Source organism: Cygnus atratus, chromosome 5 (assembly GCF_013377495.2).
Source record: "Cygnus atratus isolate AKBS03 ecotype Queensland, Australia chromosome 5, CAtr_DNAZoo_HiC_assembly, whole genome shotgun sequence".
NCBI lineage: Eukaryota > Metazoa > Chordata > Aves > Anseriformes > Anatidae > Cygnus > Cygnus atratus.
In genome coordinates, this window is record NC_066366.1 from 11,774,966 (window position 1) to 11,797,603 (window position 22,638).

The following is a 22,638-nucleotide window of genomic DNA, read 5'->3' on the forward strand; positions in this document are numbered from 1 at the left end:
CTAGTGTGTGTGCCAAATTGTTCACGCTACAGAGGTAATATACATTTGTAAGCATGGAATAAATTTCCAATAAATATCATATTCATACTATTTCCTGTAACTCATTAAAATCTTTAAAGTTCTTTGATGCATCCGCATTTGTTTCCACTCGTGGTCTTTCCGGGAGTCTCTGGTGGTCGTCGGTAGACTTACCATGTTCCTTGGTTGAACCCAGTCCTTGCGCATGCCCAGGCCATCTCCTTCTTTCTGATCTTATTCTCTCAACTTAGGCCTGCACACTGAGCGTAGTCAGTTACACATCCAAGCACACGTGCATAGCATGACTTCCTCACCTAATCTTCCTCTGACACATCCTGCAGGCCTGGGTCATCTTGCCCTCACTTTGAGATAGATACCAGTCTCTATTTTCTTACAGATGAAGCTGGCTAAGTAATACAAAGTTTCTAAACTCCCTGCTCTCCAACCAAACACAGTAAGCTCTGGGCACCCTGCACGCTGCTTTTGCTTGTCCACAGGGGGAGATAGGAGCAGGCTTGCCGCCACAGGCATTGCAGCTCCTAAGGATGAAGGGTGGTAAATCCTTTCTCCTGCTCTAGAAAGTCCTTCGAGCCCCGTGCTGAAAGGCTCCTCGGGCACCCTGGAACTTATGCCTTGATCCTCAAATCTGGCCCTGCAGGTCTGAAACCTGCCTCCCCCTGCGGGAGGAGCCCGACTTCACCTTTCTTAGCCTTGGAAGGCAAATTCGATGAGGATGAGCTTGTCCGCTGCTGCTGCGGCTGCTCACAGTCACAGGGCACAGAGAGTTGCTGCGGGCAGGCAGAGCTCGCGACAGACTCTGACTCTGGGGGTGTCAGCTGCCAGCTTTTATAGGGGAGGGCACAGCATCGTCATGGAAACGCATTAGGACAGCATACAGGCTTCGGGAGCCTGGGGGATGGCATCTGGGCTGTTACCTCCTCGGGCCTCGCCTAGCAGGAATTCCTGCATCTTTTTTCTGGAGTGGTCTGTCATTTGGGGTCTTGGCTGGGGTATTTAGGCACAGCCATGACAAGAGATGATGCAGAGCACCAGCGGCATTGTTTCTGGCCTCAGCCTGGGGAGATGCCAACCCTGTGCCCCACAGAGGGGGGTGTGGAGCTGGGCTCTGTCCTTGGGGACAAGTCTCCGTCCCTAGGCTGCTCTGCTGTGGGGTGCGAGTGGGTAGGGAAGGCCCTGAGTGCTGTCACCGCACAGCGTTGAGCTCTGATGGCTCTTTGTGGGGCTGGCATCTCTCCTCAGCCAGGAGCTCCGTAGCCTGCAGGTGAGGCATGGTCCTGGTGTAGGATGAAGGGAGCAATGGGGATGCAAGGCCTATTGGGTTGAAGGCAAGCAGCTGAAAAGGTGCTGGCAGAACTGGCTGTCTTGCGTGCCCTTGGCATTTCAGGGTTCTTCTCTCCTCCTACTCCTGCAGTGTTTTTGTTGAGGCTTAAAGTTTACACTGACACAGTGGTTAAAATCATATTGCTGGCTGTTCATAAATGCCTTTAACAGATTCTTTATAAAGGAGTTAAATAATTTGTCTGCATCTTCAGGTAGAGCTTAGCCAGTACATTTTCATCTTTCCAGCACCAAGTGATTGTTCTTATTGCATCAGGCCAGGCAATATGTAGATGGCAGTACTTGCAGCATGCGTGGGAAGAGTAGCTCTATCGGTCTTTGGTGGCATTGAAGATGTGTGTAGTGTCCATATATTTGGAGAGGGTCTAAGAGGCTATAGAAGATTGTGGTACATGGACTGAGGGTGGGAATTTGTTTCTTCCTGATCTCCTGAAATTACCATTTCCTTGAGCGCGCTTCACCTGAAGTAGTCCCACCTATGCAAAATCCCCAGGGGCTGCGGCTGGAGGGAGCTGTGGTTGGGGCACAGAGTGTAGGGGTGTTTCATGGTGCTAGGGGAGGATTTGGCTTTGTCCCTCCCAGCCCCTTAGCACCTTCTCATGTTCCTAATTTACTCCTCATCTCTGATGCCCCCATTGTCATCCGTGACGCCCACAGCTCCTCCTGTCACCCTGCTGTCCCCAGCCCCACCTCCAGCCCTTGTTTCCCCCCCAGCGTGTGCGTCCCCATCTCTGATGCCCACAGCCTTCACCTCCCGGGTCTCTCCAATCTCCCTGCCCACGATGTTTGAGCCTGAACGCGACTGACGCCATGTGCTTTATGTGCTTTATTTACTTCATTGACTGACGCCATGGGCTTTATGTGCTTTATTTACTTCATTGACTGACGCCACGGGCTTTATGTGCTTTATTTACTTTATTGACTGACGCCACGGGCTTTATGTGCTTTATGTGCTTTATTTGCAGGGGGCCGAGGAAGACGAGGCGATGAAGGCGGCCCCAGACGCGGCGCCGTGCGGCCTAGTGCCGACGGGGCCACGGGGGCCACGAGACCGTAACCATGGTGCCGGCCCCGCCCGGAAGTGACGGCCGGGGCTGGGCAGGAAGTCAGGCGCTGGCACGGAAGTGGCGGCGAGATGGCGGACGGGGAGGCGGCGGGGACCGGCACCGAGATCGGGACCGGCACCGAGACCGAGACCGGCACCGGCACTGGCTCCTCCTGGCGCCGGCCTCATGGCCCGCTCCAGCGCTACTACGGGCTGCCCGCCGCCGAGGCAGCGGAGGCCGCCCCGGACCCCATCGACATCAACGGGCCTCACTTTGACCCGGAAGTTTTCCTCGCTAAGGTGACCTTTGACCCCACCGTGACGCGCACCCCCACCCCGGGGACCCCCTGAGGTTTGGGTGCCCGCCCGTGGGGACCCCAAGGGGTTCCTGTGGGGATGCCGCAGCCGTCGCCCTTCAGGGGGCAAGGGGTGCCGTGCAATCTGTACCCCTGCCCCCAGAGCCCTGTGGGGACCCCATAAACCCCTCCGCCAGGCTTTGCTGGATCCCTGAGAGACCTTCCGACTCCCTTCAGATCCCCAAAAAGGGGTTCTCTGGGTACCCTGTAGATCTCCCCCCTATAGGCGCTCCTTGGGGTCCTGTATGTCCCCTGTGTAGGGGCGATACGGGGCTGTTGGGGACCGTTGTGGATCCCAGCGGGGCCCTGGCGTGCAGCTGGAAGCTCTTGGGTTTCCTTTTCCCAAGACCAGGGTGCCATTTAAGTGGTTGCGTGGCAGGCAGGGCTCCCTGAGCAGCACGTTGGGCTGGGGGGGACAGCTGGAGGGCTCTACGATGCAATTAAGGGGGCAGCTCAGGAGCCCAGAACCATCGTGGAGGGCATGTAGGGGCCTGGGAGGGGGTTGTTCCGGCTCCGGGAGAGTTGTTGGGGTGCAGTGGGGCCAGTGTGCGGTTGTATCATGATCGCCCCCCTTCCAGGTGCGCAGCGAGTGCCCCCTGGGGCAGTTGTTGGCCCGCGAAGCTGCGCTGGGGCGGGAGATCCGCGCTCTCGACAGCGACATGCAGACGCTGCTCTACGAGAACTATAACAAGTTCATTTCTGCCACAGGTGGGCTCACAGGGGGGACACAGGTATTTGGGGGGGGGGGGGGGGACCAGAGGGATCCCAAGTTGCTCAGGGACGCGTGGGTCTCATTTTCTCCCCCCCCAGACACTATCCGAAAGATGAAGGTCGATTTCCGGCGCATGGAGGCAGAGATGGATGACTTGGCTGCCAACATGGCAGCCATCAGCACCTCCAGTGCCCGTGTCAGCGCGGCGCTGCAGGACCGTCACCGCCGTGGTGCCCAGCTGGCTGGTACGGGGAGTGAGGGAGGGATGGAGCCCAGGAGGGCAGATCTATGGGCTTTGGGGACAGATCTTGGGGTTGGAGGACTCGGGGAGGGAAGATCTTGGGGTTGGAGGACTCAGGGAGAGCAGATCGTGGGGTTGGGGGTCAGATCTGTGGTTTGAGGGGACAGATTCTTGGGTTTGGAGGGGCCAGGGGATTAGATTTTGGCCTTGAGGGGTAAATATGAGGGGATGAGGAGACAGATGTTGGGGTTTAGGGATCTTGTGAGTCAGAGTGTAGACTGGGGGAGGCTGGGGGAGTCAGGGGGAGCCCATCTGGGGGCCATGGCAGACCTGGGCTTTACAGGGGGCAGGTAACAGGGTGTGGGGGGAACAGAGGGGGCAGATGTGGGGATTATGGGGCAGGTGACGGGGAAGGGGGCTGAGAGTCAGATGGGGGGGGATGGTATCCCAGAGGGGGCCGATCAGGCCCTGCCTCACCCTTAGCCCTTCCCCTTGGTGCTTGCTAACCCCACCTCGGTGCCCGATCCTTTCCCCCACGCCCGACTCCTTTCTGACATCCCGGCCCCTCCAGGCGTGCAGACGCTCTTGCGGAAGCTGCAGTCCCTCGTGGAGGTGCCGGGGCGGCTGCGGCGCTGGGCGGCACCGGGGGCAGATCCTGCGCGGGCCCTGCACTGCTACGCCCGCGCCCGGGCCGTGCTGCGCCACTACCGCCACCTGCCTTCGTTCCGTGCCATCGAGGACGAGAGCCACGCCATCATGGCCGACCTGGCCCAGCGCCTCCGGGCACGCCTCCGGTACGTTCAGTGCGGAGCCTGCTGACAGCAGCTCCAGGAAGCGGCGTCGTGAGGGTGTTCACTCTGGAGCCTCCTGATGGCAGCGCTGGAAAACAGCCTTTCGGGGGGTGTTCATTCTGGAGGCTAGTTGTAGCAATTCCCCTAACAGCCTTATTCTGGTGGGGTTGTTAACTCTGAAGCCTACTGATAACAGCCACAGGAGACAGCCTTTCAAGGGATGGGGGTGTTAAGTCCAGAGCACCTTTTTGAGGGGTTTGGGGTCTTAAATCTGGAGCCTGCTGATAACAGCCCCCAGGAAACATCCCAGTGAAGGGGCGTTTGCCCTGGAGCCTGCTGATAACAATCCCGGGAACCTTCCGTTTTGCAGAACATTCATAGAGCAAGGGGGCTCATTCTGCAGACTACTGGGAGCTCTTACAAAGCTGTGGTATATATATTTTTTCTTGTCTTTATGGTACAGAGTGAACTCAGGAACCTACCAAAGAGTTGTAGTGGTTTATTATTATTATTGCGGTTATTCTGAATTCTGGAATCTACTGGGGTTCTTTAGTCTCTCTTTTTTTATTACCATTACCACTGTTAACTCTGGAACATACTGATGCTATTAAGGACTCATTTCTCCTTTGTTTTTCAATAATTGTCGTTAACTCTGAAGCCTACTGATGACCTTTATTGCTTTTTCCTGTTTTGCTGTGCCACTATTAACCTTGGAACCTCGCACCACCCAGCTAACCCCCTCCGTCTCTCTAGGGACGACACCTTGGACCCCAAGGAGCTCACAGAATGTGTGGAGATGCTGCTGCAGCTGGAGGAGCCGCCCGAGGAGCTGTGCGAGGAGTTCCTGAGCCATGCCGGTGCTCGCCTTGAGACCGAGCTGGCGGCGCTGGAGGCTGAGCTGCCCCCAGCCGATCCCTCCGGCGCTGCTGCCACTCCTCCCCCAGCCTCCGACATCCTGGACTTTGTTGACCGCGGCAGCTCGGCCTTCGTGGGCAACCTGTGCCTGCTCGCAGCCTCGTACCGCAGCCTCTTCGAGGGGTGCCCAGGGGTGGGGGACGGCCGCCTGGAGGCCTTTGCCGCTGCCCTCACCGCCCGCTACTTTGAGCTGCTGGAGCGGCGCCTGGCCCTGGAGCGGGGCCTGGGTGACACCTCCCTGCTGGTGCGGGCGCTCGACCGCTTCCACCGCCGCCTCCGTGCCCTCCTCGAGCTGCTGCCCACAGCCGGGGCTGAAGCAGGCGCCGCGCTGGTGGCCCGGGCAGCGGGCGAGCGGGTGGCCCGCTACTTGCGGGCGCTGCAGACCTTCTTCCTGGGGTGCCTGGGTGACGTGCGCCAGGCGCTGGCTGCCCCCCGGCCACCCGGCAAAGAGGGCCCTGGGCTCCCCGACCTCCTGGCCACGCTGGCCTCCTCTGTTCTTGGCCAGCTCAAGGCTGTCCTGGCCTACGTGCAGCTCTTCACCGCCAAAGATGTGGCCTTCGCCAGCTTGCCCTACTTCAAGGTGGGCTGGGGGCAGCGGGGGGAGCCGTGCGGGGAGTAGGAGGGTCGCTAGGGCGATCTGGGGGTGGCTTGGGGCTGCACAGGGTGGGGTGGAGGTTGCATAGCCTTAAAATAAGCATAGGCTTATTTTGCAGGTCGCATGGGGCAGATTGGCAGTCCCTGGAGGGGTCGTCGGGACAATTTAGGGGTTGCACAGGACAGATTGGTGGATCTGGCTTTGTTTTGGGGTCACACGGGGCAGTTGTGCTTTCAGTTGTGCATGGCAGTGGTGTGTGAGGGGCTGCTGGGGGCCGTGGGGAAAATACAGGGCTCCAGGGGCAGTTCTGGGGATGCAGAAGAGGTTTTAGGGGGTCCCAGGGTGGTATTTTTGGGACATAACCCTCCAGGTTTGATCTCGGGGGCAGTTCTGCATGGTGACGTGGGTGTGACAGCGGTGCCCAGCAGCAGTTCTTTGGGGTGCAGATGAGCCTTTTATGGTGCAGTGGCAGCTTTTAAGCAGGCAGGGGTGGTGGTTTGGTATTTTGGGAGGTGTAACTCTCTGGTTTTGGCCACAGGGGGAGTTCTGCGTAGAGGCGGTGCGTGAAGGGCTGGTGGTGGCCTTCGTGCGCTGGCTCTGCCGCACCGCCCGGGGCTTTGCCGACAGCCCCGCAGAGCGGGGAGCCCCCGCAGCACCCCCGGCACTGCTGCTGCTCCTCGCCCGCCTCTGCCTCGACTACGAGGCCACCACCATCAGCTACATCCTCACTCTTACCGACGAGCAGTTTCCTCCTGAGGTGAGCCCCCCAAACTGCCCTCGTTGGCCCCTAAATGGCTCTGAGGGGGCCCTGAACGTCCCCAAGGTGCCACAGAGCGGCCCCGAGTCCTAGTGTCTGTCCAGAACGTGGGAGTGTGTGTGGAAGCATTGGGATCTTCCTTCTAACTTTGTGTGCCCCCAAATGTCCATGAGGGAGCCTGAAGTGTCCCCAAAGGGATCTTGAATGTCTCCAAGCCCCTCCCTGTGTCCCGCTACAGCCCCATATCTGTCCAGATTGTGGCCCCAAGAACAGCAGTACGCATGGAGGCAGAAGGGTCCCCGCCTGTCCCGGTGTCCCCCGGTGTCCCTAAGGGGTGGGAGCTCCACAAAATGTCCCCAGGAGGCCTTTGCACGTCCCCGGGTCCCTCCAAATGCTACGAGGATGTGAGGACAGCAGGGATGCAGCACACTGGGACATCCCAGAGTGTCTCACATGCCCCCTGATGTCTCTGTACTCTCACAAAGGATGGTGTTGTGCGTGGGGCACTGGGGGAGGCCTCTACATGTCCTCACGTCCCTGTGACACCAGGGAGCCATCTCCCTGTGTCCCCATGTCCCTGAACCCCAAGGACACGGGGCTGAGGCTGCGCATGGAGCGTCCTCACACATCCCCACGCGTCCCCATGTCCTTTGTACCCCCAGGACACCGGGCCAGCGGTGACGCCAGGGCCGGCGCTGTGTGCGGAGGCTCGGGGGGCGGCGCAGCGGCTGCTCGACCACTACGTGCAGGTGCAGGGGGCTGCGGTGGCGCAGATGCTGCGGAAGAGCGTGGAGACACGCGACTGGTTGGGCACCGTCGAGCCCCGCAACGTCCGCGCCGTCATGAAGCGCGTGGTCGAGGACATCACTGCCATCGACGTCCAGGTTGGGGCAACACCGGGCCCCTGTAGGGGCTTGGGGTGGGGGCTGAAGACCCGTAGAGGGGTCCCAGATGTTCCAGAGGGTCCCTGAAGGGGCCAGAAATCATGCCTGCCATCCCTATAAAGTCATTGAGGATTTTAGGATGTTCCAGATGGTCCCTGTGGGGTTCCCTAAAGCACCCTCAGGGGTCCCGGAGGGTTCCTGGGAGGGTTTTGGAGTCCCAGAGGGTCCCTGGCAGGGGGGCTGAAGTCTCTGAAGGGTCAAGAGGAGATTCCCTGAGGCATTCCTAAGGTCCTTGAGCATTTTAGGGAGAGACAGAGGGGTCTGAGAAGATCCCAAACGGACTGGGAGATCTCAGAGGGTTTTGAAGGATCCTGGCTTCTTTTGGGAGTCCGCAGCGGGTATTTGGGGTGGGTTTGGGGGGATATTGGCACTGAGCGGTGTGATGCTGCAGGTGGGGCAGCTCTTCGAGGAGGGGGTGCGGCGGGCGCAGAGCAGCGACTCGAGCCGGCGCGCCTTCTCCGTCTACAGCAGCTCGCGGGCGCCTGGGCGCTACGCCCCCAGCTACACCCCCAGGTCAGCACTGTCACTCAGGCCACCTCTTGGTCACCCCCTGGGACACCTTTCAGCCACCCACCTGGCCAGCTCTGGCCACTCCCACGCTCCCTGTGTTACCCCTGTGGTACTCGCTGTACCCCCGCTACGCCCCCAGGTCACTCCTGTCACCTGGGTCACCTCCCTGTCAGACCCGTGTCACCTCTTTGTCCCCACATCCATGACCATCCCCGTGGCCTCCTGACTGTCTTCGTGGCTCCAAATGATCCCAACGTTTCCCTACAGTCCCCATGTCCCTGTGACCATCTTCATATCCCAAATTGTCCCAGTATCCACCCATGGTCCGCACATCCTTTGGTGGTCCCTGTGTCCCCAAACTGTCCCAGTATCCCCTGAATATTTCTGTCTTCCCCTACTGTCCCCGTGTCTCCAGGTCCCAGTATCCCTTGATGATCCCCATGTGCCTTAAGTCCCTGTGCTGTGACCCTCCCCACATCCCCTGCCCATCCCCATGTTCTCCTGCCTTTGTGTCCCCGTACAGCCCTTACATCCCATCTGTCACGGTGTCCTCTGACCGTCCCCGTGCCCTCCCTCCGACCACCTCTGCACCCATGTCCCCTGACAGTCCCCTGCCTCCCCTGATTGTCCTGGTTTCATCATCCCCAGTGCCCCGATGGACACCCACCTGCTCAGCAACATCCAGAAGCTCTTCTCCGAACGCATCGACATCTTCAGCCCTGTCGAGTTCAACAAGGTGAGGCCATAGGGATGTCCCACTGTCCCTCAGGTGTCCCCAAGGCCCCTAAGCTGTCCGGCTTCCCACCTGTCACATGTCCCTGGTGTCCCCGGTGCTGGGGTTCCTCAGGGGCTGATGACCAAGACAAGGGACTTTTGGGGGGGATCGGTCCCTGGGGCAGATGGCAGGGGTGAGTGTCAGTGTTCCTGTGTCCCCACACTGATGTGACTTGAGGTCTCTCTGTAACCCCAGCAGCCAGGTCGCTGGGCTGATGGCATCACCAACACGTGCCACATGTCCCCGCTGTCCCCAGGTAGCGGTGCTGAGGGTGTTCCCCTGGGGCTGAGGACCAGGCTGAGGGTGTCCCCGTGTCCCTGCAGTGGTGAGACTGGTCCACACCCAACAGCCACACTGAGGGCATCCCTGACCTCCTGTGTGACACGTCCCCATGTCCTAACACACATTAGGATGAGGATGAGGGTGTCCTAGGCGCCGATGACCCCAAGAGGGTTGTCCCTAATTTCTCTGCATCCCTGTGTGGACGTGACTTGAGGCCTCCTTGCTGTGGGTGTCCCCATCCTCACTGTGCCACTTGTCCCTGCTGTCCCTACGTCCCAGGTGTCAGTGCTGACGGGGATCATCAAGATCAGCCTGAAGACGCTGCTGGAGTGCGTGCGGCTGCGGACGTTGGGGCGCTTCGGGCTGCAGCAGGTGCAGGTGGACAGCCACTACCTGCAGCTCTACCTCTGGCGCTTTGCCGCTGATGAGCGCGTGGTGCAGGGGCTGCTGGACGAGGTGGCCGCCAGCGCTGCCCACCGCTGCCTCGACCCTGTCCCCATGGAGCACAGCGTCGTCGAGCTCATCTGCGAGCGTGGGTAGGACCTGAAGATGCTGGGGACACACATGGGGACGTCTAGGATGGGGGGAGCACTGGGACATGGGACATTGTGTCGCTGTGGGGCGCAGCAGAGTTGGGGATGTCTCTGGGAGGGCCATGTGTCATGGGTCCTGGGACACCCCATGTGTTCCCACACATACAGCAACACATGAGGACATCCCATGTCGCCACACCATCACCCCATGTCCTCCCACCAGTCCTGGTGACACCACACATTGTCCCACCACGTCTCAGTGATGCCAATCCTGTGTTGTACCTGCCACCCGAGTGCCATGCCACGTCGTTCCACTACCTTGGTGACTTCCCCCTATGCCTGGGGCATGCTGGGTGCAGCCCCTGTGTCATGGTTGAGGACAATAAATAAAATGCATGTGAGCTGTGCCTTGTCCCTGTGCCTGGACAGCAGCTGGAGGATGGTGGGGTGGGGACATCTGGGTCCCCAGAGGGATGGGGGCATGGGTGCCTGTGTCCTCCTGGTGCAGGAAAACCCCTGGACTCTTGGGTCTCTGGGACGGGAGGGCCTCCAGCCACCCGCGTCCCTTTGGGGTGGTGGGGACAGGGGCAGACCCCGCTCCTTGTCCAAGCACCCTATCTGCATCCAGCCCCTCTCACAAATGCCCTGGGAGCGCCCCATGCCCCACACGGATACCTGGGTGCACCCCACACCTTGCATAAGCACCTCCTGCCCTCCCAGCCCTTCACGAGAGCACCCCTGGAGCACCAAGCATCTCACACACCCCTTGTACTAAACAAACTGCAGGGTAGTGCTTGAGGTAATTAACCTAGGGGCGCTTAAACCTGGGGGACATGTAACTGTGGGTGCGCTTACATGATAGCTCTAAGTATTTGCAAGCTACAGATAGTATCAGAGCATAAAACTTACTGTTATTGCTGCCTCAACTCTCCTGGGGTGACTTCATAAAAGCCACTTCATCCATCTCTGGGGAAACTAAATTGAAAAGCTCGGTCACCATACACACCCTAAATAAGTTGGACAGTGATGAATGGACAGATACTCCTGCTGGAAGAGATCAGGAGGCTGAGGGAGCATTGCAGACACCGTGGTCCCTAATGGAGAGACCAAAGCAACTGAAACGAGAGCTTTTTGTCTCTCTGCCTCCCTGTAACAGTAAGATCTTGATAACTGAGCTTCTGGTAAAGCACCAAAAGATACAAAGCACAACCTGAGACCTCAACGTTATCAACTCTTCAGGAGCAAAGATCTCCCGCTGCCAGTGACTGCGGGCACAGCAACTAGAAGTTACAAATTCACAACATTTATTCACCTTTAGATGGCGCTGGAAAGCCATATTTATAACAACAGCTCACAGCTTAATTCAGATTCTTGCTTTGTTAGAACTTCAATCAAGGTACCTGCAAGTATTTTGTTGATTCAGCATTGGGGGGAGGGGGGTGCATGCTGTTTTTGTCTAATTTTTGTGTGTCACCAAAGACTTTGCGGTATTAGGACTGTGGGAGAGCACTGGAACCAATATAAACAGGTCACTCAAATAACCAAATGTAATAATGTTGAAGATAATGTTGAAGGCCTGGGCAGCGGGATACCTTCAAGAGAATATCTTCGTGTCCCAGTGGCAATACTGTTACAGATTCGAACGCACACCCTATCATCATTTCAACTACTGTGTTGCTATTGCAGTTATTACCCTGCATACCCACTTTGAATTCATACTTGTAAATTGTCTCAGGTACAGCACTTTCTCAGAATATTTACTGGTGAGGGAGGCTTTTTTCCAGCATGCGTACAGATTACACATTCTCCGGTTTTCCAAGAACTTCCAAATGTTGCAGTTACAAGTTTCAGAGGGTTAAGCATGGTTATGTGGTGCTTCCTGAGAAGAGAATGCTACTGCTTCCTGATAAGAGATTCCGTAGACAGAAAAATCCTTGTGATGGAAATCACTGCCTGGCAGTGCTGACACATGGAAGCCGCTGTTCCAGCCCCAAGCTAGCACCTCATATCAACAGGCACAAGAGGGGCACGGGCAGTAGCCGTGAGAAACAGGACGAATCAAACCGAGACAAGAGGCCAGGGCAAGGCCAGAAGCTGTAGGACAAAAAAAATCAACACAACACATGGGCAAAAAAAGGTAAAACCAGATCTTTATTTACAACAGCTAAAGCCAACCGAAATGGCCACCCTCATGAAGACCAGGCTGTTCCAGTGGCCTTTCATCAGAAGTGGTTCGCTTCTGAAATCAAAGCGGTCTGTCGATTCACCCATCGTCCTTCCACACAGAGAAATTGCTGGGAGCTGCCACATTGAACAGAGAAGCAGCTTAAGAACCAAAGTCCTTGATGCCTCCATTCCTACTCTTCTTCCCTGCACGTTCTTCCTCAAACTTGGAAAATAACCACCTAAACTAGTCCCAGTAGTACTTGGTTGGCATTTTGGCACAGCTGAACAAAGGACACCACCATCCATTTCCAGATCTGGACCCGGATGAGCCAAGGGCATGGAAATGTCTAAGTGATTCCAGGACAAGGCCAAAGGAAATATCTTGCCAATACGGGCTTGTTGGGGAGGAGGAGGACTGTGAAACCAGAGGGGGAATGCTTTAGTCCTGCAGAGGTCACAGGAGGACAAGAAAACCAAATAAGCAAAGGCTTTGAGCGGTGAAAACCAGAACGCCCGGGCACTGGGGACAGAGCGAGACAAGATGGAGGACGCAGCCGGGCAGCCTGGTGCTGGTTGCAGCCGGTTCCAGCCGGCTTCCCAACGGTCCCAGGCGGTGCTGCTGCCATGGCGGCTGTTAACAGCCAGGCCAGAGCAAGGCGCGGGCTGAGGCGAGCTGAGGGAAGGTGGCGGGCTCCCGGCGCCCTGTGGAGGAACCCGCGCCAAGGCTTGGGTCCATGGCTCCTGGAGAGCCCAGGCTGGAGCTGAGACAGTGCAAGGAGGAGCCGAGTGGTGGAAAAGGGCTGAGAGGGGCAGGGGGCAGCCCTCCACCCCCGGAGTCCAATGGAATTTTCCGGAATTGTCAGTACTCTGCAGCCTTGGCGGTGGCATTTAGGCACAGCCCATGACAGGAGATGATGCAGAGCAGCAGCAGCCCTGTTTCTGGCCTCAGCCTGGGGAGACGCCAACCCTGTGCCCTCCAGTTGAGGCTGGGGAGCTGGGCTCTGTCCTTGGGTGACAGCATGAAAGTTGGTCAAAGAAACTCTCAAAGACTCAATTTGGAGTTTTAGAAAGCAGGCATTCTTTAACTGTGGCACAGGGTGCACACGGGATCGCTCCACCTAGTGTGCCTGCCAAATTGTTCATGCTATGGGGGTTATATACAATTAAAAGCATTCATTAGATTTCCAATTAATAACATATTCATACTATTTCCCATAACTCGATAAAATCTTTAAAGTTCTTTGATGCATCCGCATTTGTTTCCACTCGTGGTCTCTCCGGGGGTCTCTGGTGGTCGTCAGTAGACTTACTCACCGTGTTCCTTGGTTGAACCCAGTCCTTGCGCATGCCCAGGCCATCTCCTTCTTTCTGGTCATATTCTCTCAACTTAGGCCTGCACACTGAGCATAGTCAGTTACACATCCAAGCACACGTGCACAGCATGACTTCCTCACCTAATCTTCTGACACACCCTCCAGGCCTGGGTCATCTTGCCCTCACTTTGAGATACCAGTCTCTATTTTCTTACAGATGAAGCTGGTTAAGTAATACAAAGTTTCTAAACTCCCTGCTATCCAACCAAACATAGTAAGGTTTCACCTATCTGCTAATGAAGGACTTCAAATCTGATCCTATGGTTCTATCAATGAAGAGACTATTTGTCCTTTCAACTCAGTATCACGGGGACAGGTGAGAGAGGATTGTGGCTTCCATCCAGCTTGCTGGAAGAAAGAATCACATTTCAGATAAAATGCTAAAGTGTGGCAGATGAAGGGGCCTGTATTTACCTGCAAGGTCTGATCCTTTATATTTTTTGTTTTTTTTTTTTTTTGCATTTTTTCTGGGTAAGGCTGTGCAGTAGAGAGGATGGGAAGAAAAAACTATGGAAGTTGGCATTCAGTCTAGTCTTAGGTAAACAGCTCTGCTACATCTCTTTAATTATAGCATAAAAACTTTCTGCCAGTAAAGCATGTTCCTTGGGCTCCAGCTGAAATCTGGACCGCCTGCAGTACAGGATACTCCCCTGTAATAGGTACTTGAAGCACAGAGGTCAAATTTAAAGACTGAATCTTTAGAAAAGAAACTTTAGAATTCCTTAGAAAGAATCTTTAGCAACATAGAAAATGCTTCCTATCTACAAGGACTCCCTCCTTTCTAGAGCCACCACTGCACAAGGAATGGGGTTCACCGTGACTACAGGAATTCGTCTCCTTTACGAAGCTCTTTACTCTGTGGATCATATGTAACCTACTCTGAGCTGAATGCTAGAAACCACTGCCAGGTTTGCAGTCCTGTCCTGATTACAGGCCACTTCTCTCTTGAACTACACTTCGACAAGGGGAAAAGGAGACCATGAACAACTACTTGGCAGCAGCCTCAAGAAACACTTTTCACGATCTGCCATCTCTGCAGCAGCTCCCTCTGCATGGTCAGCAGATGAGTGTCTGTGCATCATGGGGGAGCTGGGTCTTCTGCTCCACGCCCAGCCTTCCCACCACCATGAGTCCAAGGACTTGAGAGAAAAGCACACAAAGCAGGTTGACCCTGAAGAGAAATGCAATTCTTAATTGTGCTTGATGTGGCACCTTCTGGAGGCCCAAATCCCCCTGCCACAGTAAGGGTGAGTGGTAACATTTACAATCACTGAAAGGAGGAAAATTCTTCACGAGGAGCAGCTGCTCTAACTGGCCTTGGTGAGAATCCCAGGCTGACTGTATGAGGGCTAGAGCCACCACACAGTATCCTGGCTTCTCAGAATTAAAATGCATCACTTCCATTAGAGTAGGTCAGTCCTCTCTCTGGGTTTAGAAAAAGTCCAAAAATCACAGTCCAGCTTCATTCTGGGAAGCAATGGCCAAAGCAGAAGATTGCTCAGTTACTGAAGGTGCCCAATCGTCCTTAGGGGCAACGCTGCTCCCCTCTACTGCCTGGGAAGCAGTTGAAGCAACTGTCAGGCCTGCTCTTCTCCCTCATTGGAAACATGCCGGTAGCCAGGGGGCTGCAACTGTATGCGAAATAGTACAGTCAAGAGGAGGATTATAAGGAGAAGGAGAACGGATCCACACACAGCCAGACCTACAAACAGTCCTGCAAGGGAGAAAATAAGTGGTCAGAGTAATCCCAGGCTTTCCCCTTCTGCCACATTCTGGTCCAGCCTGGGCTCACCTGTGTCTTGCATGCTGCTTGCTACCTGACATTCTTGCTCCCAGTTCTGAGGCACAACGGGATCTGTGAGTTCCAAGAATTTATGCAGGGGACATTTCTGCTGACAGCCAGGGATTGTCAGTGGGAAAGGTTCCTTTCCGCTCTCATTCCGGAAAAACATCTCCACAGAGAAGTCACTGAAAACAAAACACAGCTAGATTTTTTTTTTCCTCCAGCTCAAGTCACCCCTTCCCAAAAAAAATCTTAGTGTGCACACCATTTCCTTTAGTCTGGTCACAGTTTTCCTCCTAAGAGTCTGCCACTAGGAGCAAGCTTGCATCCCCCTAGATTGCACCTAGCCTAGGTATCTAACCCTTGAGGTGAAATCACAGCAGACATCTTTACTGCAGCCCTCACCCATCATCCTCTTGGTACAGCTCAAATAAATGACATGAGGCGTATGGTGCTTGAATCTTGTTGTAGACATCTAGAGCCATCTGCAGTGCCACAAGTGTGGTGTCATGCTGAGAAAGAGGGAAAAAAACCAAATCAGTCACCCTCATGAATGTGGCAGGGCAGCTCAGACCATACCAGTAATGGGCAAGGCAGTGCAGAAGGGAAGCCACCTTTGTAACTTCTGGTTGAAAGAAGGGAAAGGAGCAGTAGTTGGAAAGGTGATTTGTGATGGTGCCAGAGAAGGAGAGGAAGTGAAACACAGTCGTATCTATCCTGCACTGTTCTTTTAAGAATTAATCTCTAGGGAGCAATCTGGGAGATGCTTGACTTTCCAGCCAGCAGGCTGCTGGAAAGGGGGGTGACTCTCTTTAGCTGTACTGCTGAAACTTCACATTGGAGTAGCATCAACCCATCCACCAAATAAATATAGCAGTGGCTCCCCAAAGACTGCCAGTCTTATTCATGAGCCTAAGCTATAACAGGAACTAAGTGCAGCTTGGGAATTTTCCTCGGGGGCCCCAGACGAACGGTGCCAGGTATTGCATATCCCACCCAGCCAGAGGCAAAGATGCATCTCCTGCTCACTGCACAGACTGTAGAGAAGCCAGAAAGGGTAAAAACCATTAGCAAGCCCCAACCCCAAATGTGAGGAGGAGGAGATGGAGCAAAGTTCATACCCAACCTCTGACTTACCGCTGAATAGGCAAGAAGTTTCAGGTGCTGGTGGGCAGAGGCATTTGCTGCTTTGGTTAGGTTTTTCCTAATGTGATCCAGAAGGACCCCTGGGGAAAGGGAACAGCTAGTAAGATTCAAAATCTAGGCAGAACAGCACAAAGCTCCTTCCCTACTGCACTCACCGCCTTGCAAACGAGCTTTTTCTACCCGATGGTGGATTCCAAACAGAAATTCAAAACCAAAGTCTTTCAGTTGCTTCAATTGAGACATGACATCTGGCGTCACCCATGACGGCAAATCCATTTTGTGTACTTGCTAGGAAGAGAAAGAGAGTACTCATCTGGAGGTAGGACGGACCACAGACTAATCAGAGAATGGGGGTCAGGGTGTCTGGAGTTCTGCCCATACTGCTGCCGATTTTTTGTATTGTTTAAGTAGGACCCTTGTCTAGTTATGATTCTGTCCTCACCCTGTCATGCTGCATGCAGAGAACACACGTAGTTCATGTCGTTCCTTTTAAATGTTGTTTCAGAAACTAATTGTGAGAAGCATCAAGACTAGAATCTAGGAGCTACTTTTCTGTGCAAGTACACCTGGAGCGCAGGGTTAGAGCGTTATGACAGTACAGTAATCTCGGGGCATTTGCTCTACATGTGGCTGACTGTGCCCTGCAGATGGTATGCAGCCATAAATAAAAAGGTAAGTGAGAGAGCCCAAGGACTCAAGGTTTCTGGTTTACCTGCAGCACAATTCCCCAGGAGGCTCTGTGGGCCACTGAAAGATGTTGGAAAAAGTTAGCAAGCACTTAGTGTTAGCAGGCATAGTAGTGGGATGCACCACTGACAGAGCCCAGTAACCAAACCTAGAATACACAGAACTGGGAACCAAGAAAGGAATTTGCTTTGCAGCCAACCCTTTACAAGAAAGGATTAGTTATACTGGCAGACAAACAAGAGTTGTGGTTCCCTGGCATTACTCGGATGGAGCAATTTTCTATGCCACATCCTATTAAACTGCCAGGAGATGAGTTTGAGTATCTTTAAGGGCCCATTCTGTCTCAGCAGTTTCACAGAAATTCCCATCAGCAACTTAGGTATTTAGTTAGTTTTTCATTAATTTATAAAGAGAGTAGCTGGTAAGTTCAGGTATTTCTTGGACCTTTTTTCTTTTTTTTTTTTTCCATCCAGATGGTAGAGTGAATCTACTGGCTCAGGTGAGAAAAACATTCCTCTTCAGGGCACTGTTTGTAAAAGTGAGAAAAAAGGAGGAAGCCCAAAGTGGCCACAGACATTAATCAGGATGAGGGTATAGTTTTGACAGTAAATCTCTACTTCCTTCCTATGTTCTAGTTTCATTTTGGGACAGTGAGCTGTTATCCACGTTCTCAGGGATACAACGGTTGTCAGCTGGGCTTCTGGGCCCAATCTGCAAGCTCTTTAAGTGAGTCTTGAAAGTGCAGTTTTGAAATTCTTGATCTCTCTGACCAGGAGTTTTTGGTACTGGCAGAACTTGCTTCACTGTCACTGTTACAAGATAGGAGATTGGCTTTGTGATACAAAGGGCAAATTTACACAGTGCAATGCAGCTCTGGACTGGAATATTCTCAGGTTGCAGCAACTCAAGCAGCTACTTTATGCAGCAAAGTGCAATGCCATTCAGATTTATGCTTTGCATCCCAAATGTAGTATATACTGCATTACTGTACCATTGCCAGCAATCTCGCTACCCTTGCACCTCCATAGAACCAACACGTGTCAGAAGTAGCATGTCAGTGTCAGGGTTTACAGCTTCTTCTATCGCTAACTAGTTTGATATTAAAGAGCTCTTTAATTTGCTTCATTGTGCTATATGGTTGTACACAAACCTGTGCAACAACTGTAAGTCTCCTGGATACACGACCTTTACTTTGGCATTAGCACAGCTAAATTGATTTTTATTTTTAAGCTTTCAGGAGATGTGCTTTCAAGAAAATTCCGTATGAGTTTTGTGGTTCGCCCCAGATAGTAAAACAGTAATGTCTGTCTCTAGTCTAGTCTTTGTCACAGGACCTCATAATAGGTCAAAAAACAGATGTTGGCGAACCCCACTTAACCCAGTGGAGCACTTCTTTAGAGAGGGCATTAACAGAAACAAAGAAGTGACCGATCCAAATTAACAGAAGCAGAATCAGGAACAGTCCAAATGTAAAACCTCCAATTTAAATCATAAAGTTAGCACTCCTTCAGCTTCCAGAGATCTCATTTCTACCTTACTTAATTCAGAATTGTCCACGGACATCTGAAGATTTCAGATTATGGTCATTTTCTAGTGTATTTCAAATGAGATAGTTATTGTGCTGGTGGCCTTTTTTTTCTGGCTTTGGCATGATATTTAAGCTACAAAGTGGGAGGCTTACATACCAAAGTGCAAATCCACGCGCATTTATGCAGAAACTTACTTCGCAGAACAGTGTGTCATACACACTCCAGACAGTCTCGAGAGAGACATCCCGAATCCCAGTCTCATTTGCCACCATCTGCAGGAATTGCTGTAGGTATGTATGAACAGAGAGAGAGAGGCCTTCAATTTTCCTGTTTCATCCTGTGTGATATGCACTACATTATATTGTCAGAGCTCTGATTATGTAGAAGCGCTATTTTAACTACAGGACCACTTTATCTCACGCAATCACTTACCAAATTGTCTCTGGTCTTATTTATGTATTCTGGTGAGTGCCGTGTTTCGTTCTGTAGTTGTTCGTACCGTGGGCAGGGGTTCAATGGAAACTTCAGTAGCTGGACAGAGATGAGAGCAGCTAAGTCACTGAGAATGCCTACGTACAGGATTTTAAACATACAGAATTGCAACGAAACCCCGACCATCTACAGCTTCAAGTACTGCCCTCTAACGTGCTCCAGCTTGTCTGTGGCCTGGTGCAGCTAATATATTGAGTGAACAAACACAGCCCCTCAGTTCTCATCTCGTTCAGAAGAACAAAAGAATCTTTGCAAGACAGGTCCCAGGAGAAGCTCAAAACAATCTGAATTGAGACTGAAGTAAAGACTTCTGGAGAAGTCAGCATAACATGCCACTTGTGTAGTCAGGACATATCCTCGGGACTAACTTACCCTTTCCCCGGACTCAGGCACTGTGTGTACAGGGATAGGCTGCCAGGAAATGTTAGGGTTGAACATCTGTTGTCTCTCTGGGGGATACAGGCCTGCCAGATTGGCCTCCGCACTCATCAACGTCCGATCGTAATCTGTGCTGCGGATGAAGATCTGCCAGGACAGGGACAGTGCACCGTTAGTAATGCTACTGTAAGCGGTGACGCTCGGACGCAGGACGACGCACGTGCTGAGGAACATTGCCACGTGCCCTGCCGCTGCTTGCGGACAACAGGATAACAGGAACTGAAGTGACTGAGCCTGCTGGTTGTCAACCTGGACGAAACTTTAAGGATGGATGTGAAAGATGATTTGTTGTGTAACGCTACAGCAGTCTGTTCTGGGTAAGTGAAATAGTGAGAAGCACTGTGTGGAGATTACAGATAGAAAGAAGGGAGTCTGAAAATAAACAAGAGTCAGAGAAGAGCAAGATAATGCAGATAATGATGGGCACAGATAGGAAATACACTATATTTACAGAGCAGGACTAGGGCAAACTGCTGTGTTCAGTTCTCCATTCCAGGAACAAGCTGCCGCTCCTGCAGAAACCTGGCTTCTCCAAGCCTCAGCTTTACCATCTGAGAAATAATTAATAATCTGCAGTCTAAGAAAGAGAACGGGGGAGCTGAGATGTCATTTGATCATTGTGGGCTCTTGGGATTAATGGGCAAAGACTTACCATTCCAGAGCTCAGAGAGAGAGATCTGAGCCAGAAAGGAAAGAAAAGGGAAAATATTAAAGAGTCCAGAAGGTCAAAATGGCAAAACTTTGCTATTCTGGTATCTGTGTGCTAAAAACACTGGGAGGAGATTAGAAGAAAACTAGTGCAAAACAACAGGAACACATGTGAAAGAATGCCCTTAACCCCAGCATACTGGATCTGAAACAAGAACTGAAAACCAGAAGAATCAAATAGAATGTCAAGATTGGGATTTTAAATGCTAAAAAACCACCACATATGCTCACCCTGTATAGCATCCCCCATATACAGTGTATCTCAAAACTTAACAGTCATGACAAAAAAGTCTGACAATTCCTACCCACTCTTACCTCCTAACTGTGGCCTGAAAACAACTGATCCTGTACATGTTAGACAGGATTGCCTTCATCCTAGGCAAGCTCTGAAAAAAGGAACTATTTTAAGAGATAAGGATCTAATTTTACAAGTGTCGTAAAAAAACAATTAAGCCCTGAGCACATTTGCTTTCTTCAGCACCTTTTGCCAAGGCTCCAGCTTGTCGCTGAGTCAGGTGACAGACGGTCACACGGTGTCATCCAGAGGCAACGCTTCTCATAAGAAAGAGCTTGCTCAATTCAGGCAGAGATACAGGCTTTGTTAGCAGAACAGTTTTTGTTTGCATATGCCATGGTTTGTTTTTCCTTCTCAGGCAAGGGAAGAGAAACAGCTTCAGCTGGCAAAAGCTTTATAAGAGTGAAGTATGTTTGGAAAGGAACTACTGAGGAAGGCTAAAGGATCCACGTTTGAGCTGACACTGGAAGTTTTGTTAAAGAAGCAAATGACAAAGGGGGTGTAATACAAATCATGTGAAGCTTTATACTTCCTGGGGAGTCCAAAAAGGGAGGCGAAACAGGACAGAAAATCTTACAGGGACTCTCAGTTTGCCTCGTTTGGTCAATCACCCAAGGTAGACTCAGATAAAACAAGTGATATGCGGCCAGCAGTGGGACAAGCAGGTCTTGACCGCCAGCTTCCCATCCCAAGCATGTGACAGTGTGCCTCTCACCGTGGCACTTGCTCATGTTCCAATTGACTCACACCCCTCTGGTCAACCAGCATGGCTATTTGGAGGGCATTGTGCATTTTCCTCTGTGTATAGCACATGGGCACCGTAATTTGTATAACACAAACCTTTAGAACTAGAATAAAACAGGGCAACATCACAGAGAAAGAGAGGGAAATTAATAGGTTTGGGGGGAATGAAGCTTTTACAGGTGGAAACAAGCGAGGTCACTTTTGGCTAGGGATTGCTGTCTGGCCGTGCAGACTCCTGTAGGACAGCGCCACACCGCAGAAGGCAAGGCAAACGCAGGCCGCGTTCTTGCTTTGAGCCAGGATCCGCTGTTGCGACAGAACGACCTGGAGCGGGAAACAAGCCCCAGATACCGCCCAGCACACCCGTTTCGCTCCACGGGGCTGGCTTTGCACCTCTTGGCGTTAACGCTCCCCAGCGGCGTGCTGCTGCCGCTCAGCCCGGCAGCCCCGCGCCGCCCCCCCCGGCCCGGCACTCACCTCCTGCCGCCGGTACGCGGCGCCCAGGAAGCCGCGGTAGCGCCGCCGCAGGGCCTGGCCCAGCTCCCACTGCTGCCGCATCCCCACCTGCAACGGGATCGGCGCCGCCCGCCGTTACCGAGGCCCCGGCACCCCCCGGTTCCCCCCCTCCCCGGTGCCCGCACGCACCTGCGTGAGCTGCCCGAAGCCCTGTGGCCAGGCGGCCTCCTGGAAGGGGTCCCGCGGGTAGGCCTTGATGGGCGAGCGGTCCCCGTGCCGGTACACCTGCGGGCGGCACCCGGTCAGCGCGGCCCCGAGCCGCCCGCGCCCCCCGCTCCCCCCAAGCCGCCCGCCCGCCCCTCACCAGCGTCACGAAGCGGAGGCTGCGGGGCCGGGCCGGCTGCAGGCACAGCGCCAGCAGGAGCAGCGCGGCGCCGCCCCGCCGCCACCACCGCCACCGCCGCGCCTCGGCCGCCATCGCGCTTCCCCCTCCGGGCCGAGCCGCGGAACCCAGGCGCCGCCGCCCCGCGGGCCCGCCCGGCCGCACTTGGGCGGCGCACCCCGGCGGGGCTGGGCCGGGCCGGGCCGGGCTGGGCGGCGAGGCGGCGGCGCCTCCCCCGAGCACTGCGCGCGCGCGGCCTGCCCGGGGCCCGGCTGAGGCGGTGCCCGGCCGGGCCGGTGGCGGCCCCGAGGCGGCGGGCAGCGGGCGGCGGGCGGCCCCCCGGCGCCGGGGGGGGGGGGTCGGCGCCCCTCAGAGCGGCCGGATTAGGTAAGGGGGCGACCCGCGGAGCCCGGCTGGGACCCAGGGTGCCGGGTGGCTGCGGGCGGCCCTCACGCAGCCGGCCTGGTGTTCGCCGGCTGCTCCCTAACGCGGTCCTTCCGCGCGGAGGCGCGGGGAAGCCTGGCCTGTAGTGCTGGGTTGGTGGCCGAGGGTCTGCCTCTCGGGTTCGCAGGGAAATCCTGGGAGCACGAAGCCTGGCAGCTCGGA

General features: G+C 54.1%; 3 protein-coding genes across 6 annotated transcripts in view; 2 read left to right on the forward strand and 1 right to left on the reverse strand.

Annotated features, from left to right (window-relative positions):
- Positions 1 to 2,341: 2,341 nt before the first annotated feature.
- Positions 2,342 to 10,245, forward strand: VPS51 (VPS51 subunit of GARP complex). 3 transcript variants are annotated; one of them, XM_035550424.1, is made up of 10 exons: positions 2,342 to 2,722; positions 3,357 to 3,486; positions 3,589 to 3,735; positions 4,303 to 4,525; positions 5,276 to 6,017; positions 6,571 to 6,789; positions 7,452 to 7,673; positions 8,125 to 8,246; positions 8,892 to 8,979; positions 9,580 to 10,245. In XM_035550424.1, the coding sequence occupies exons 1-10, from the start codon at positions 2,513 to 2,515 to the stop codon at positions 9,838 to 9,840; spliced, it is 2,364 nt and encodes a 787-aa protein (XP_035406317.1). In that variant the 5' UTR covers positions 2,342 to 2,512; the 3' UTR covers positions 9,841 to 10,245. The 3 variants fall into 3 exon arrangements, with proteins under 3 accessions (XP_035406317.1, XP_035406316.1, XP_035406318.1); XM_035550425.2 differs by lacking the exon at positions 2,342 to 2,722 and adding an exon at positions 2,876 to 2,978; XM_035550423.2 differs by having other exon boundaries at positions 2,468 to 2,722; positions 3,357 to 3,735.
- Positions 10,246 to 14,537: 4,292 nt separating this feature from the next.
- On the reverse strand, positions 14,538 to 22,169 carry ACP2 (acid phosphatase 2, lysosomal). 2 transcript variants are annotated; one of them, XM_035550420.2, is made up of 11 exons: positions 22,015 to 22,169; positions 21,840 to 21,935; positions 21,672 to 21,758; positions 19,382 to 19,534; positions 18,950 to 19,048; positions 18,712 to 18,801; positions 16,457 to 16,589; positions 16,293 to 16,381; positions 15,561 to 15,667; positions 15,165 to 15,340; positions 14,538 to 15,086 (listed from the first exon to the last, which is right to left on the reverse strand). In XM_035550420.2, the coding sequence occupies exons 1-11, from the start codon at positions 22,126 to 22,128 to the stop codon at positions 14,950 to 14,952; spliced, it is 1,281 nt and encodes a 426-aa protein (XP_035406313.1). In that variant the 5' UTR covers positions 22,129 to 22,169; the 3' UTR covers positions 14,538 to 14,949. The 2 variants fall into 2 exon arrangements, with proteins under 2 accessions (XP_035406313.1, XP_035406314.1); XM_035550421.2 differs by lacking the exon at positions 21,672 to 21,758 and having other exon boundaries at positions 22,015 to 22,165.
- Positions 22,170 to 22,308: 139 nt separating this feature from the next.
- Positions 22,309 to 22,638, forward strand: part of NR1H3 (nuclear receptor subfamily 1 group H member 3) — a 30,822-nt gene continuing 30,492 nt past the window's right edge. Inside the window, exon 1 of the mRNA XM_035550416.2 lies at positions 22,309 to 22,419. The gene's annotated coding sequence lies outside the window, so the exon portion shown is untranslated. The remainder of the gene's footprint in view (positions 22,420 to 22,638) is intronic.

Bases quoted from the DNA above. Each gene is read 5' to 3' on its own strand.
- VPS51 (XM_035550423.2), top strand. From the start codon at position 2,513: ATGGCGGACGGGGAGGCGGCGGGGACCGGCACCGAGATCGGGACCGGC. The intron at 3,736-4,302 runs GTACGGGGAGTG...CGGCCCCTCCAG, and splicing joins CCGTGGTGCCCAGCTGGCTG to GCGTGCAGACGCTCTTGCGG. The intron at 8,247-8,891 runs GTCAGCACTGTC...CATCATCCCCAG, and splicing joins GCCCCCAGCTACACCCCCAG to TGCCCCGATGGACACCCACC.
- ACP2 (XM_035550420.2), bottom strand. From the start codon at position 22,128: ATGGCGGCCGAGGCGCGGCGGTGGCGGTGGTGGCGGCGGGGCGGCGCC. The intron at 18,802-18,949 runs GTAAGTGATTGC...ACATACCTACAG, and splicing joins ATAAGACCAGAGACAATTTG to CAATTCCTGCAGATGGTGGC. The intron at 15,668-16,292 runs GTAAGTCAGAGG...CCTCTTTCTCAG, and splicing joins AACTTCTTGCCTATTCAGCG to CATGACACCACACTTGTGGC.